We start from the raw sequence: 15198 nt of genomic DNA on the forward strand, positions 1-15198 counted from the left end.
GTGGGAGGACATTCTCCCATGCCTGCGAGGTTGAGTCACGGCGGACGCTGGGGTCTCCAACTTGGGGTATGGATGCCAGAAATTGATCACATTTTATTGGGTTATTAGAAGCTATTTTGCCGTCAATAGTCACCTGCATACATGTCAAAGATGGCAATATGTTTGTAGGGATAGAAAGGCTTTTAACGGAGACATCTCCAGGAAGTTGTCAATCTCAAGTGCACAAGTCCAGTGGGACACGTTCAGCTGTCTAAATGAAACAAGCGAACAACAGATGATACTCATCTTACAAATGCTGATGTGTGGACGGACAGAAGTATGCAACAAGCACACATCTCTATCGATAAATCACTTGATAATGGGTTGGGCAAAAGCCCCTTACAAGATAGTTTGTCCATTTTCAGCTGTGCGTTTGGGGAAGTCATGATAATAGGCCTTCCTCATTGTTTCTAATAATATGGCATTTTATGTGACAGAAGCCAAGCAAATATTTTCAGACTGAACGAAAGAGTTCTTTTTGTTTGTTTGTTTTTTTTGTATTATGACTTTACTCCTCTTCTCCGGGTACTCCGGTCTCCTCCCACATTCCAAAGACATGCATGGCAGGTTAATTGGGCGCTCCGAATTGTCCGCTTGATGGATGGATGGATGGATGGACTTTACTCCATAAGATTTGCAACTTTCCTCAAAAGTATGACTTTTCTCAGAAACACACAATTCTCATAAATATGAGATGATTCTGGAAAAATATCAGATAATTTTTAAGTGTTTCTTGTGTTTCAAAAATAGAAAACCTTTCTCCTACATTGTTACATAATACATAATTATTGAAATTATAAGAGTTTTGAATATTTTTTTCCCTTCAAATGTTAGACTTTTCTCTCAAAATTTTATAAATAACAATTTTGGAGAATGGGACAGCTTTTCTAGAAAATACAAAAAAAAAAAACCCACTTTCCTCAAAAACAGAATATTATTTCCCCCCCTCAAATGTATACTACTTTTTTTCTAAAATACAAAAGTTTTTCTTGAAATAATAGTATTTGATTTTCTTTAGTTATCATTTTAAGATTTTTGTTTCTAGAAAAAAAAATGCTGTTTTTCCCCCCCTCTGAAAAATAGATATTTTTTTTATCAAAAAGATCAAAATATTTTTCTCCAAGTTAATATTTTTTTCCCTAAATAGAATAGTTTTACTATTTGTTAGCTAGTTTACTTTCTTCTTGAAAATAATTTATTTAAAAAAATAAACACTTTTTGTCCTACATATGCACATTTTTCTTTCTGAAATATCCAAACCTTTTCGACAAACTTTTTTTTTTTTTTTTTTTACACAATAAAAATCTAGCAGTGACATAGGAGAAAAATATATATGTTTATATATATGTTTCTTGTCCGGAGAAGAAAGTTTCTCATCCGTACAAGAAACATATTTATTTATTTATTTTTCTCCCATGTCATTTTCGGGGCTCCGTACTCCCCCCCTACCCCCCTCCCCTTCAAAAAAAAAAAAAAAAATATGCACGTCTCACCAAAACAATGAGGCTCCGCCGAGACCCCCAATAGTCACATCAGTGATTCCGTCTCCATTGAGATCCATGACCCCATGTATGGACTGCCCAAAGAATTTCATCTTGTCATCCTTTCCACCCGCCGGGATGTGCTACGGAGAGAACGCAGCGCCATTTGAATTAGTTTGAATAGAACAAATCCATGCCTGAGCAGCAGCTGGCGCTCACCTGCACAAACTTCTCCTTGAGCGACCGCTTGCTGTCCCCATGGTAGATGTACACGCCCCCTCTGTGGTCGTTCTCGAAGGGCGCGCCTATGGCCACGTCGTTGAAGCCGTCGAGGTTGAGGTCCGACACGGCGGCGATGGCTGTGCCGAAGCGGGCGCCGCACGGCTCGTTTTTGTGCGTGCAGCCGGACGAGCTGGCGCTGCAGCATGACTGGTTGACGGGCTTTAGCGTGAATTCGAGGGCAAAGCGGCCATCCTGCAATGACAGTGATGGATTTGAATCTGGAAGTGCATGGTACAGTAATTCAACTCTGTTACTCACTCAAAAATTCAGTACTACTTTCCTATTTAGACAGGAATTTGATACCATGCTGTGATATTTTAAAGCGTTTCAGAAAGAGCACACAAAAATCATATTTATGGTTTATAAAAGATATTTTTCAAACAGGTAACAGTGCAAGGTATTACGTCTCACTATTCAGTCTACCTGCTTGAGCTTGTAGACGTACACTTGGCCCTGCTCATCTCTGTCGGAACCCATGAACATGGGAGCGCCCACCAGCAGGAGGTCCGTGTACGAGTCTCCGTCCACGTCAAGAGTCTGCAGCACGCTGCCAAAGTACGAACCGATCTGCGAGCAGGGCAGAAGTGACTTATTAATTGCTAAATTGGTTGTACAAAATTAACCTCCACTATGATGAGACACAGGCAGCACACTGGGGTGAGTTAGCATGTCTGGCTCACAGGTCTGAGGTTTGGGGTTTGAATCCGCCCTTGGCTGTGCACATCCAAGTCTGAATGCACCACGACCAGACCAAGAAAAGCAAACAACTGTGGTTCCATCATTTTTCCATTTTCTTTTTCATTGATCTTAGAGCCGTGTCTGACGCAATAAAAAATGAAAAGCTGACTAAGCACTGTAAAGAGATTGAATGAATGAATAAATAAACAAATAAATATGCATTTTGTGGCTGACACTTTTTGACCCATTTTGAACAAAATTGGCAGTCTCAATTGTATCTAACCCCACTATATTCACTGGTAAAAGCATCCAGACTTGCCATCTTGAGGTGGCATCATGATGCACGGCTCCCACAAAGTGAGTGAAGTTTTATGATTCTTATGAGACACTTCAATTGATCGCGGCAGTAAATACATTTGTCATAAACATATTTAAAACACTTTAAATTGGTCAATAGTGGATAAATAACAATACAAAAAAATAAATATTACTATAATCATATTTTGAAAAAAGGTTTTAAGCTGCATTATATAATAACTAATTTCACTATAATTCTACATTTAAAAAATAGGTTTAAAAAAACAGAATTGAACAAAAAACAATTCATTACATTTTTATTAATTAGAAATAAAATAAGGAAGAATTAGTTTATTAGTAAACATAATTTTACCAATAATTATAAATAACAAAATACCAATTATTATTATTATTATTATTATTACTATTATTATTATTATTATTATTATTATTATTAACATCTACATCTACTGTACATAGATTTTGTTTTTACCTCATTTATGAATGATATGGTCAAGTTATCCATCCATCCATTTTTTTTTTATCTCATATTCTCACTTGGTCCGTGGATGAGCTGCTAAATCCAAGACTGCTCGACAGCCAATTACAGGGCACATATAGGCAAACAAGCATTCACACTCACACATAAGGACGAAATCTGTCATATTTAAAAATCATGTGGCACGTGAGCACCAAAGTTTCCACGTCCAGCTCTGAACTTCATAGAATAAAATTCACACATATCCGGGACCTTGCTCAACATATTCATAATACAAGCAGGAACTGAAAAACCTCTTTAATTCTTCACAATTCTAAATACGGTGTTCTTAGTTTTTCAAGTAAGCTCACTTGTTCTCCCCCAAGCGTCTGCAAGACGACAACGTCCTTGTCCTCCACCCGGTAGATGACAACGCGGCCCGTGTGGTTGTACCGCGGCTCCCCCGTGATGTACAGCACCCCATCGGGGGTGGACGCCGACTGGACGTCATAACCTACAGGAACAAACAGACGGCCGAACTGTTTACGTCTCACTTTTCAAGGGGGAAGCGATAAAACACTGAGAATTGGCAGGACAATGCATAGCTCAGCTGAGAAGGACACAAAGGAAGGCAGACAAAATGCATTAAGTGAGAGTGGGTTTGCCAACAGCTGAGTTTACGGTACACCGGCCCGGAATGCAGAATCAGTGGAGTGTGCTCTTCATAAATGACAGCTAGATTAAATAAATCGATATTAAGATGCCGCGGTTGCTGTTACAGGCCATAAAAGGCATGAAGATGTGCAGGCAAAGCGACGTAAATTACTTTCGTGACATCGGGGCAGGCCAAAGTACATAAAACTGAAAAACTGCATATTTATCCTGCAGCTGTAAAATGTTGGCGGAAGCTAAACACCAACTTTCAGATAAACATGTAAATACTAAAAATCTTATTTTGGACTCACCAAGATAACCGGCCAGTCTTTCATACCCGGCTTCCCTTTCAGGGTCAAAAAAGTGGTTCTTCTCCGGATAAATGACTCCATCGTCGGTGTGCATGATCACCGTGCCGTTCCAGTCATATGCTCCCACTGCTCCCAGTAGTACGCCGTCCTATGGACGACATCACAAAGCATGAAGTTGTATATCAATTTATATCTTGCAAGAAACACCATACACCACACAGCACTGAATACATCATTTAGAAAGAGATAAAACCAACGTAGGAGGACGAGGACATTTTTATGAGACTGATAGTAAGGGAGTAAACTGTTTTTTGTTTAGTCTGTTTTGTTTTTTTAATCGGGGGAAAAAGCTTTATATTTTCAATTGATTTTTTTTTTTAACAAGGAAAAAGTCATATAGTTTATAGAAAAAAGTGTTTAATTTTTGAGAAAATAGTTGGATATTAAAAAAAAAAGTAGTTTAATAATAATAATAAAATTACTGGTCTATATTTTAAAGAATAAAGATTTTATATTTTTTTGAGATTTTTTTGTGTGAAAAAGCTAATGTGTTTTCTTAAAAAAAAAAGTAACAATATTTGAAGATCATGGTTGTGTATTTTCTAGAAAAAAAAAGTCTTCAATTTGCTAGAATAATGAAAAAAAGGACATTTTAGAAAATTAATTCTATTTTGAAGTTTTCTATTTTGGAGCAAAAGTTTAATATTCTGCAGAACAAAAGTTTTATGTTTTTGAGATTTTTTTACATGTTAGTCAAAAAAATGTGAATAAAATACTTGTATATTTACAATTAAAAAGTCAAATATTTTTTAGAAAAACATCTTCTATTTCATAGAAAAAAAGTGTCATATTTCAGCAAAAAGAAATGTATATTTTTGAGAAATGTATCGTTTTGAGGAAAAAAAAGCTCAATATTTTATTTAAAAAAATAAAATAAAATCATATTTTCCAGAAAAGAAGTTACGTGCATCACTGTATCAAAGAGGAGATTGTGAAGTATTGTGCAGCAAAATACATTGCACATCGAACAGCTCACATAACATGACAAACAATGAAGGAGAATGAGAGCTGTCTCGATTTACTTCTTATTAAAAACAGCATTTTATCATTTTGTCTTTTTTTTTTTTAAATGTTTTTTTCTTCTCCTTTTTTGATCAAATTTTCCATGAAATTTTCCAAATTGAATATCTGAACAGATCACTAATGCTAGAGTTTCTGATTTGTAATAACATGAATTTGGCACTTTTCAACAAACTGACAAAGCAGTGAATGTTGAGTACTTTATGTACTTGTCCACTACAGCCCTAAATATAACCAGCTTCTTTTGTGTACAGGAAAGATATTTGTCTAACAGGAAGGGCTGGGAAAACAGCGGTAATTAAATATGTCAGGATGGTCCTTCTACGCGTAACTGTTAAAAGTTGAGGCCTCATGCGTCATCTAGAAGAAGAAATCCGTTTGACTGCCGTCATTGAGACGAGTCATACGCAGAGAGAGAGAAAGAGAAAGAGAGAGAGCGAGAGAGCGAGAGAGAAAGAGAGCGAGAGAGAGAGAGAAAGCATACACAACATGATAAGGAAAGCGATAATCTTGCAGGTCAAGAGGCGGGCAAGAGACACCAGAGGGAAGCGGGCTGTTTTTAAAAGCACACACAGAAGGAAAGGGCTAATGAATGAACGCAGGAGGCATGTGAACAGCAGAAAGTTGTTGTTGGCCTCCTGAAGCCAACGCCTGATTTTACATGCCGCGCTTTCTCGTGTTTGCACAATCACACCAAATGCCATCAGTGCATGGACTCGGCAGGAAGACACTGAGGCTCTTGTTTCTGGAAGCGTCAATTGGCAAGGCGAATCCCCAAAGGGTAGACGATGCACCAGAGATAACGCTTGTGTCTTGAGTTCACCAGTTCAGTCATCGCCCACGGAAACTGGGCTGTCACGATAGTCCACTACCCTGGATCCATCCAATTTCCATTGTTCTCAGTCTTGCCACAGCCAGCCATAATGATTTGTGCCATTTTGAGCAGTTTCTTGATGTGCTTTTTTTTTTTTTTTTTTTATCACCTGTTAAATACTTACAGTACAGAGTATTCCTTGGCTATAGACTTACTTTGGAAGCATGAGCGCTAAACCCGGCTTGTGACATTTCCATGTCGAAGGATGAGGTGAAATTGCCGGTCGTAGCTGAAAAAAAAAAAAAAAAAGGACAAATATTACAAACGTACAATGCATAATAACTTTTATTTACTTTTAATTACCTTCCAGAGCAAAGATCTTGCTGCCCAATGCATCCACGATGGTAAGCAGTGCCACCTCGTCTGACACGTTAAAGAAGTGGTCACGTAGCGGTCGACTAGAGATGGACGCGATCTCCCTGATGAACTTCTGCACGTCCTCAGCACTTTTGTTCTGTCGGTTATAGTCGCCTAGAACCTGGACAGCACAATATTGCATGTAAGGCATTTAAAAATTCTACACATGGCTTAGTCACAACAACATGTTAACGTTAAATAGGAAAAAAAAAAAAGACTAATTAGCTGCTAGCCAGACTTTGGGACAATTTTTTTCCAGTCGAAACAAGACTGTAAACTAAGCCAGGTTAGGCTAACAAGAGGCTAGCTGGACTCTGACCATTGTCCAGCTAGGTGAGGCTAACTAGCTGCTGTCTTGATTTTTATACTATTATTTAGTCAAAACAAAACTTTATTGCTAGATACATTAGGCTAGCTGCTATCTCAACTTCTTGCCCCTTTCACAGTCTGCGTGGGACTAGCAAGGTTATCCTCACTGTTAAATTCTGAACAATTTCCAGTCAAAATAGGAGTTTTATTCAAGATATGCTAGGTTAACTAGCCACAAGCTAGACTTTTTGATAGTTTTTCTATCATACAAAGACTTTAAAGTACGCTAACCTTTGGTAATTTACTGCTAGCTAGATTTTTAACCATTTTCTGCTCAAACAAGACTTTCTTGTAGTCTAGGTTAGGCTTTACCATATTACTGCCACAACACGGCTTTAGCATGTGCTTCCGAGGTGGACTTTGTGACAGTTTTCTGCTCAGAGTAAGACTTAAAGGAGGGTAGGCTGAGCTTACTAGCCACAGGCCAAACATTTTGACAGTTTGACCATTTAAAACACGACTTCAATTTATGGTAGCCCAAATTATTGACAGCTTTCCTGTCAAAACAATACTTTAATGTAAGATGGATTTGGCTAATTAGCTAGCTGTTAACTGGTCTGTTAGCTAGCTGTTAACTGGTCTATCTGACCATTTTCCATCTAAATTAAATTTTAATGGTAGTTAGACGTGGCTATCATGCTGTGAGATTCCCTCCCCACTATTGTCAAGTCATTATAATATTTTAATGTAATGAATGACCGCCTTCGACTAGACGATTTGCTGTGTTTCAGTCAAAACAAGACTTAATGTATGCTAGTTTTGGCAACTGGCTGCAAGCTACCTTTTGACTGCGTTTTATAATTTCCCGAAAACAACAGTTACTTATTTGGGCTTTTTTTTTTTTTTTTTTTTTTTTTTTTTTTTTATAAACAGGAAAAATTGTCCAACGGAATATTTTCATTGGCTTATTTATGGTAGCCACACAACTGCTAGCTTTCAAAGTAAACAAAAAAAAAAAAAAAAAAAATTCCACCTACAGCAATGCCAAACCTCTCGATGCCATCCTCCTCACAGTCCTTGATGACCGGGTTGAGGTTGTGAAAGTCATGTGACTCTCCATCAGTCACGATCACCATAACTTTCTTTACACCGGGTCGCGCCCCTCGTTCCGGCATGAACGCCTCTCTCCTAAGAAAAGTGGGAAAAGTACGGTTACTTTTGCACAATTCTGGCCTCATTAGAATGAGTAGTGGGTGTGCTGCTGGATGTCATTACCAAGGCCCGGAAATTATAATCACAGTCTTGTGACTCATAGGCCACCAGCATGAGCTAACAGAAACTTTAGATTTGTACCTAAGATACATACATGGCTTCAGCGGACGATTAGATTAGCAAAATAAGATTTTAATAAGCTAGACTTGGCTTATTGGCTCCTAGTAAGATAGGCAAAGAAAAGCAGTTGCTCACTAGATTTTTGACAATTTTCAAGTCAAAAGATTTAACTTTTAAAAAAAAAAAGATTTTCCAGTCAAACAGAGAATTAAATATTAAATAGATTAGAATAAATATCTGATTGCTGGACTTTTTTTTACACTTTTTGCATTCAAAATGACACTATACAAGCTAGGCTATCTAACTAGATCAGCTGCTTGATTGACTATTTTCCAATCCAAATGAAAATCATAAGCTAAGCTAGGCTAACAAACCACACTTTTGCACTGTTTTCATTCAAAGATGAAATGCATGCGTACGTTCACACCAGTTTTGCTGTGGGTGTGCTGCTGTCATAAAAGAGAATTTGGATGTCATTGCCAAAGCCCGGAAATTATGATTATTGCCTCGTGACTCACATGTGACTGACCGCCATGAGCTAATAGAAGCTTGTTGGCGTGGTACCTGGCAGTGTCGATGCCCAGGAAAGTCATTGTTTTGAAGCCGGTCTGCTGTGGGAGCTCGCGTACGAAATCTAGCAGGTCGGCGGTGTTGTCAAACTGGCTCAGGTTGACGCGGTGAGTAACTGTCTCGCCGTAGGACACGATGCCAACCTGAAAAACACCAATTAAATGCTCATTTTCCCCTCTTTCTCTTCTCCTCTTCGAAATCGCGTCTGTCGCCTGCCGAGGATGTGGTCTTGGACTCGGGTGGTGACTTTCCAGATGACTTTCCAGTGTTTCCCCTCTGGAAAAGTCCACATGCTCGGAGCCAGATTGATGCAAGCGTAATAAAAATAACTCTTCACAGCTCAGAGTAGACAATAAATGAGCACGCTGCGTTCAAGAGCTGAAACTGACTTGCGAGAGTTTGGGTCCGATCTGAATGTTCTCGATGAAGCGGATCAGGAAGTCAATGATGCTGGTCCACGGGTAGATGCTGTTGGAGCCGTCCAGGACGATCACGATGTCCAGCTCCTTGGCACACTCTGTAAAAAGAATAGTCAAGCGTTGATTCGCCATGGATGTGAGGTAAAAATTGGGAATCGATGTTGTGTTCTTGGATAGTAAGTACTGCTGCAATAAGCCTATATGGGAAATGACATAACATACCTTGAACGCCCGGTGCCACCGAGTTGAGAACCTGGAAGGAGGAGCTGACGTTGGCACAAACCCCTGAGATGTACTGCTGCTGACCGCACATGTAGCCGTACTGAGGACCACATGCCTACAGACACACACACAGAACACATGCTATTTTCAACCGATGCCGATAAACCAATAATTTAGAAGTGCCGATGTCGATAACCGATAAGTAAGCCGATAATTGTTTGCGAAATTAACTTGAATACAAATGTACTTTCGACTCTTACTATAAGTCTAACAAATAAATTGAAACATTGTATAAACTTTGCACAATGTTTCAATGTATGTAAAGCACCATGAAGCTGAATTTTATTGATATGAGCCACAACCACAACAGATGGACCAACGTGCCATGTCTATAATTATTGCTGGATTTCTTTATTATCTGGTTTATCTGTATGAAATCAAATTGCCGATAATTATAGGCAGATTTTTCTTTTTTTTTTCTTCTTCTTTTTTTAAAAAAAAGATCAGCAGATTTTTCTATTATCTGGTTTATCTGTTTGACGTCAAATTAGTCGATAAGTGCCAATAATTATCGGCCACCGATATTATCGTGCATCACTAATATATTTCATTCAATTTTAGATTTATTTTATTTTTTTAAACAATTTAGTCGGGCTTCATATAAAACACTGGAGAAAAATGTTATTGTTATTGGTGTAAAAATATGATTTAGTGATTCTAAAATGTATCATTTCGAATAATGCAGTGTGATTTCTATACAAAAAATATGTAGACTTTACACCGATCTGATCTGCTGGATCGGGATCGGACGACATTTATTTTATGCAAAATTGCTGTAATGTCTTAATTTGACCGATATATCAATGACATCATTGATCGGCTGCACGAAATAAGACATTATGCATTTAATACTCATTAGCCTTTTTTGAAGTTTTTTTTCTTTCTTTCTTTCTTTCTTTCTTTCTTTCTTTCTTTCTTTCTTTCTTTCTTTATCCATGCATTTCAATTGATGTCAATTATATGTGGGTTTCATTATTCGTGGTCCCTATCCCCCGCGAATGGTGGTGGTCGACTATTGAGTAAATATAAAAGTTTTTTAAATAGATATATTCCTCCATCTTCTGATCGAATCGGTGATCAAACGAAAAATCCTGATCATGTAAATCCTAACAAACAATATCATTAAAAGGAAAGTCGTATTATAGTTCTTTTTTGTTTTTTGTGTTTTTACTGGATGGCATAATCTTCTGTTAAAATCCTATTAAATTCTCGTGAGAACTGACGGCGTAATGAAACAATGTTTGTGAGTTCATCGCTATAAAAAGTGCAGTTATTGCATTTCCACAGTTGATTCACAGCATCCTGTCACATTCCCAGAGCACGGAGAGCGAAACAGGGAGCGTCGAGCCTTAAAGTTCCCACAGATGAGTGCAAAGGTCTCGTGAACACTCTTTTATTTATGGTATAGAATTCTCACGTATGTACTATACGGTACTGGGCAGCTTACCAAGAATCCGCCACTGGGATTGGTCACGAGCGTGGTTCCCATGGTCATGTTCTCCTTGACTTCGTGTAAATTGGGAACGGTGGTGTGTTCTGCAAGAAACACCGAAGAATAAACAAGAAAGCGCACACAGGAAGAGCAGCTGGTCAAATTCCTCCATTTCTATTTTCCCCTGAGGAAGAGAGAGATGCTTGGTGTCCTCCATCACACACCGAAGCCCGGTCACGCGGTTAAATATTAAATATTGAATTGTAAAAGGGGCAAGTGGTATAGTGCCCCACCAGGTACAGGAGATGGCAGTGAAAAAAATGATTGTAGAAATAGATCATATTACTGTATAGAATTCAGGATCAAAATCAATACATTTCTTAAACATTTTTATCCAAATAAATAACAACAGTAATATATTAAATTCTTTATTAAATCAATCAATATTTTTCTCTTTGTAATACATATTGTTGTTTTATACGCATAATTTAATTAATTCATTAAGCATTATTATTTTTATTTATAATTTTAGCAATGTATTTTAAAAATAAGCTTTTTAACTCATTCACTGCCAGTCATTATAGAAAATTTTTACATTTCCAATACTCACGTGATATTACATTCAATAATTATATATAAACCGAATCTACCAAATAACAGAATAGACTCCCTACTTTTTGTCCCGTCCCATTCTTTTATAATTGACAGCAGAAAAATGTAGGTTTGCCAAAATACAGCCATTTCTCCCATGGACTCTGAAACTTGGTTTATTTCCTATAAAATGGGGCAATGATGTCATCTACCGGTGGTCGGGCATCAGTAAAGTTGTTTCCAAGTTTGATATTTACAGTGGAGCATGCTCAGATTCGCCCCCATTTAGCACCGCTCTAAAAAATACAATTGACAAGTATACTTGTCAAAGGCAGTGAATGAGTTAAGTGGAATTAATTCAATAATGTATTAAATTATTATATTTTTTGCTTTACGCACTAACTCCCCTACAAATTCTGCCTAGCAACAAGTGACCACACAAAATAATCAGAGCAAATTTGTGCACGATAATTAATATTCACTGCCTTTGACAAGTATACTTGTCAATTGTATTTTTTAGAGCGGTGCTAAATGGGGGCGAATCTGAGCATGCTCCACTGTAAATATCAAACTTGGAAACAACTTTACTGATGCCCAACCACCGGTAGATGACATCATAGCCCCATTTTATAGGAAATAAACACAGTTTCAGAGTCCATGGGAGAAATGGCTGTATTTTGGCAAACCTACATTTTTCTGCTGTCAATTATAAAAGAACGGGACGGGACAAAAAGTAGGGAGTCTATTCTGTTATTTGGTAGATTCGGTTTATATATAATTATTGAATGTAATATCACGTGAGTATTGTAAATGTAAAAAATGTCTATAATGACTGGCAGTGAATGAGTTTTAATTGCGTCCTAGAAATTCTGCCTAGCAACAAATGACAAGGAACAAAATTTCCTATGCATTTCTGTTGACCAAAACTGCTGCTGCACTTTTTGCAATATATAAAAAAAGCGCTGTAAAACATACTGCATGTAACACTTGAGGATTAGCAAGAGGCCTCGACAGAGTTAAGCAATCACAACATGTGGCTAATGTTAGCATGTTGTTACAAAGTCTTTCATTTCAGTTTGGTATCTGCCTCCTATTACCATCCAGTGCATGTGTTTTCCTAACAAACATAAAAAAAAAATTAAAAAAAAAAGTCTGCTAAGAAGTGCTTTGCTGTCTTGGGTGCTGACATGGTCATTTCTTTTCTTTCCTTTAAAAAAAATAAAAAAAAATAAAAAAAAAATCAGAAAAAAGGAAGTGCACAAACACAACAGGAAGGCGATATCTGTCTGTTAGCATTTGGTAGCTTCCTTCTTGTAACACACTGGAGGAATTTTACCAGCATTAAAGAGGATGCAGGAAGATGTGGAGAAGACAAATATTAGGTACACCTGCGAACTAACAATTTTAAAAAATACAATTTCATGATTAAACAAAATCTGAAAATAAAAACTGTTGTGAGGAAAGATGAATAGGATGCCCACCGCTGACGTAGACAAACCCCAACAGGCCTCACAAGACTGCTGGCCAAGAGCTATTTAATGTTTATCTATTTAATGAAGCTGTAATTACACATGGAGTGCCCATTAAGTCGGTGTTGTTTACTCTGATGGGCCTCGCTTCCCATCAGCCAGAGACTGATGGGGAGTATTTGTAAGCACTACAACTATGTGTACACACACACAGACAAACAAAATGGCTTTCTTACCTGGCAGCTGTAGTTTAACACATGTACTGTCCCCCCTGCCCACAGGACACTTGTAAACGTCACCAGTTCGTTTTGCTGGCTGGCCCGACAGCGGCGATCCAATCAGAACCCTACATTATAAAGAAAAAAAAAAAAAAAAAAAAAGAAACATTTATTGGTCCTCTTGTTGCCAACCAAGTGTTTCATAGCTGCAATAACAAGCTCAATCATTCATTTTGCCTCGGTAAGAGCCGTTGTTATTTACTTTATGGGTTCTCGTTATGAGTATGACAGTAACGGACGCATGACTCCATGCATGCGTGAGCTGGGCCACATGACCCGCTGTGTAAACTGATGCTAAAAAGAGCCGCTCTTCGTCTAAACACCGCCACTTATTAACATTCCTGCGCTCTAATGAGGCCTAGGGGTCCGAAACACTGTCAAGAAAACGCACTAAAATTCATAGGTGAAGATGATTTTAAGTTGGCCATGTCAAGTTAGTGTCAAAATTAGCAAAAAATAAAAAATAAAATAGTGTGACACAAAGTGGGAATGATATTCAATAAAGATACATTGGACTACAGTTTATGGCCACCGTATTACGTTCCAGACCGTCCTCTCGCAGTGAAGTTTCAATTTTATTGGAAATATATTGAAAAACAACTATGCGAAAATTGCACAAATTTTTTTTTGCAAGAAAAAGAAGCCAAAACACACAAAAAAGTTGTAATGTAAAAAAAAGCAACCACTGCATGAGAATAATGTAAAATTAAAGTTTACAGGAATAATCATAATTTTGTGACAAAAATAATCTGAAAATAAAAAATGTTATATGACCATCAGCTAACTAAACATTTTACAACAATAAAGTTGTAAAATTACATGGAAAGGCATAATTACACAAAAACGAAACTGAAAATTATTGTCAAAAAGCTGTAATTTATCAAAAATACTTAAAAGGGAACTCAAGCCAAACATTTTCTGTACAATATTATATTCTATGCAGCCCCACTAGTCTAAGCACAGCATTCTGATTAACTCAATTGCTCCCAAAAACATTCTATTTTAAATATTGCCATTCTCCCCAAAATGTATTTATACATTTTTTATGTTTTTTTAATGCTAGAGAGCATACTGAAGGCTTTGATGCAGCCTCTGACCTTGAAGAGGTTGCTTAAAGCAATGATAGTTATTACAAAAACGGCCAGCAGGTGGCAGCAGAGTATATGAGATCAACCAGGGCCATGTTGCAACAAGCCTTTTTCCCAGTGTTTTAAACAGGTTTGTGAATAATGATGCAACTTAGCTATATGCTAATGCTAATTTCCTGATGAAAGAATAGACTCTAATCTTTCTTTTGGTAGGTTCCATGTTTATATAGTAATCAAACAATATTCTGTGGGCCTTGCAAAATCAGTCAAAATCCAGTAAAACAGCCGGTAGCGAAGGGGGTTGCTTCATGTTGCAAGTAAATGAGTTAATATTGTGTTTGTGGAATTTCAGTTAAGCAGCAAAATCTACACATTTTTATCCATTTCAGGGGGCGGACATTTGGACTCCCCCAGTGGGCTGACCGACTCTATCAGTTTGTGGGAGACATCTATGACCAGTCCCGATGTCGTCACGGCAACCTGCTGCAACACCTCTCACAAACTCTTTTCAAACGTTATCAACACGCCCCGATGCGTCATTCCCAGACGTTCTCCATCACTTGACCTTTTTATGTTTCATTTGTTTCTCGCCATCTGCACTCCCACCATCGCTAGGATCTCTTTGCCCGATTACGTAAAATAAGTGTTATCTTGGAAAAGGGGGGTAAAGGGCAGGGGCGGGCGCAGACGTTAAAGGCCGGATTAGTTTAGAGTGAATTACTTCAACTCGTTTCACATGTCTCCGATAAGGCGAGACAGAGGTAGGTACGCAACAGAAAAGTGGGAGTTCTTTGCTGAACTTGTTTTAAACAGTACATGCTGAATATGTACTTTGATAAACCACAAACAACATAAATGAAACATTTTAATGACGCATCACAAGAGAACCATTTGAAA

At 37.7% G+C, this 15198-nt stretch overlaps 1 protein-coding gene across 4 annotated transcripts in view; it reads right to left on the reverse strand.

Moving 5' to 3' along the window:
- Positions 1-15198, reverse strand: part of itga1 (integrin, alpha 1) — a 60760-nt gene that overhangs the window by 13229 nt on the left and 32333 nt on the right. For all 4 annotated transcript variants that reach the window (XM_077496631.1, XM_077496632.1, XM_077496630.1 and 1 more), the window contains 13 exons: positions 13172-13281; positions 10891-10979; positions 9384-9498; positions 9132-9259; positions 8737-8885; positions 7878-8028; positions 6478-6652; positions 6330-6403; positions 4221-4368; positions 3627-3769; positions 2226-2369; positions 1740-1994; positions 1533-1663 (listed from right to left, as the gene is read on the reverse strand). In XM_077496631.1, the coding sequence (XP_077352757.1) occupies positions 1533-1663; positions 1740-1994; positions 2226-2369; positions 3627-3769; positions 4221-4368; positions 6330-6403; positions 6478-6652; positions 7878-8028; positions 8737-8885; positions 9132-9259; positions 9384-9498; positions 10891-10979; positions 13172-13281 (1812 nt within the window). The remainder of the gene's footprint in view (positions 1-1532; positions 1664-1739; positions 1995-2225; positions 2370-3626; positions 3770-4220; positions 4369-6329; positions 6404-6477; positions 6653-7877; positions 8029-8736; positions 8886-9131; positions 9260-9383; positions 9499-10890; positions 10980-13171; positions 13282-15198) is intronic.

The sequence above is a fragment of the Festucalex cinctus genome, chromosome 15 (assembly GCF_051991245.1).
Source record: "Festucalex cinctus isolate MCC-2025b chromosome 15, RoL_Fcin_1.0, whole genome shotgun sequence".
Lineage (NCBI taxonomy): Eukaryota > Metazoa > Chordata > Actinopteri > Syngnathiformes > Syngnathidae > Festucalex > Festucalex cinctus.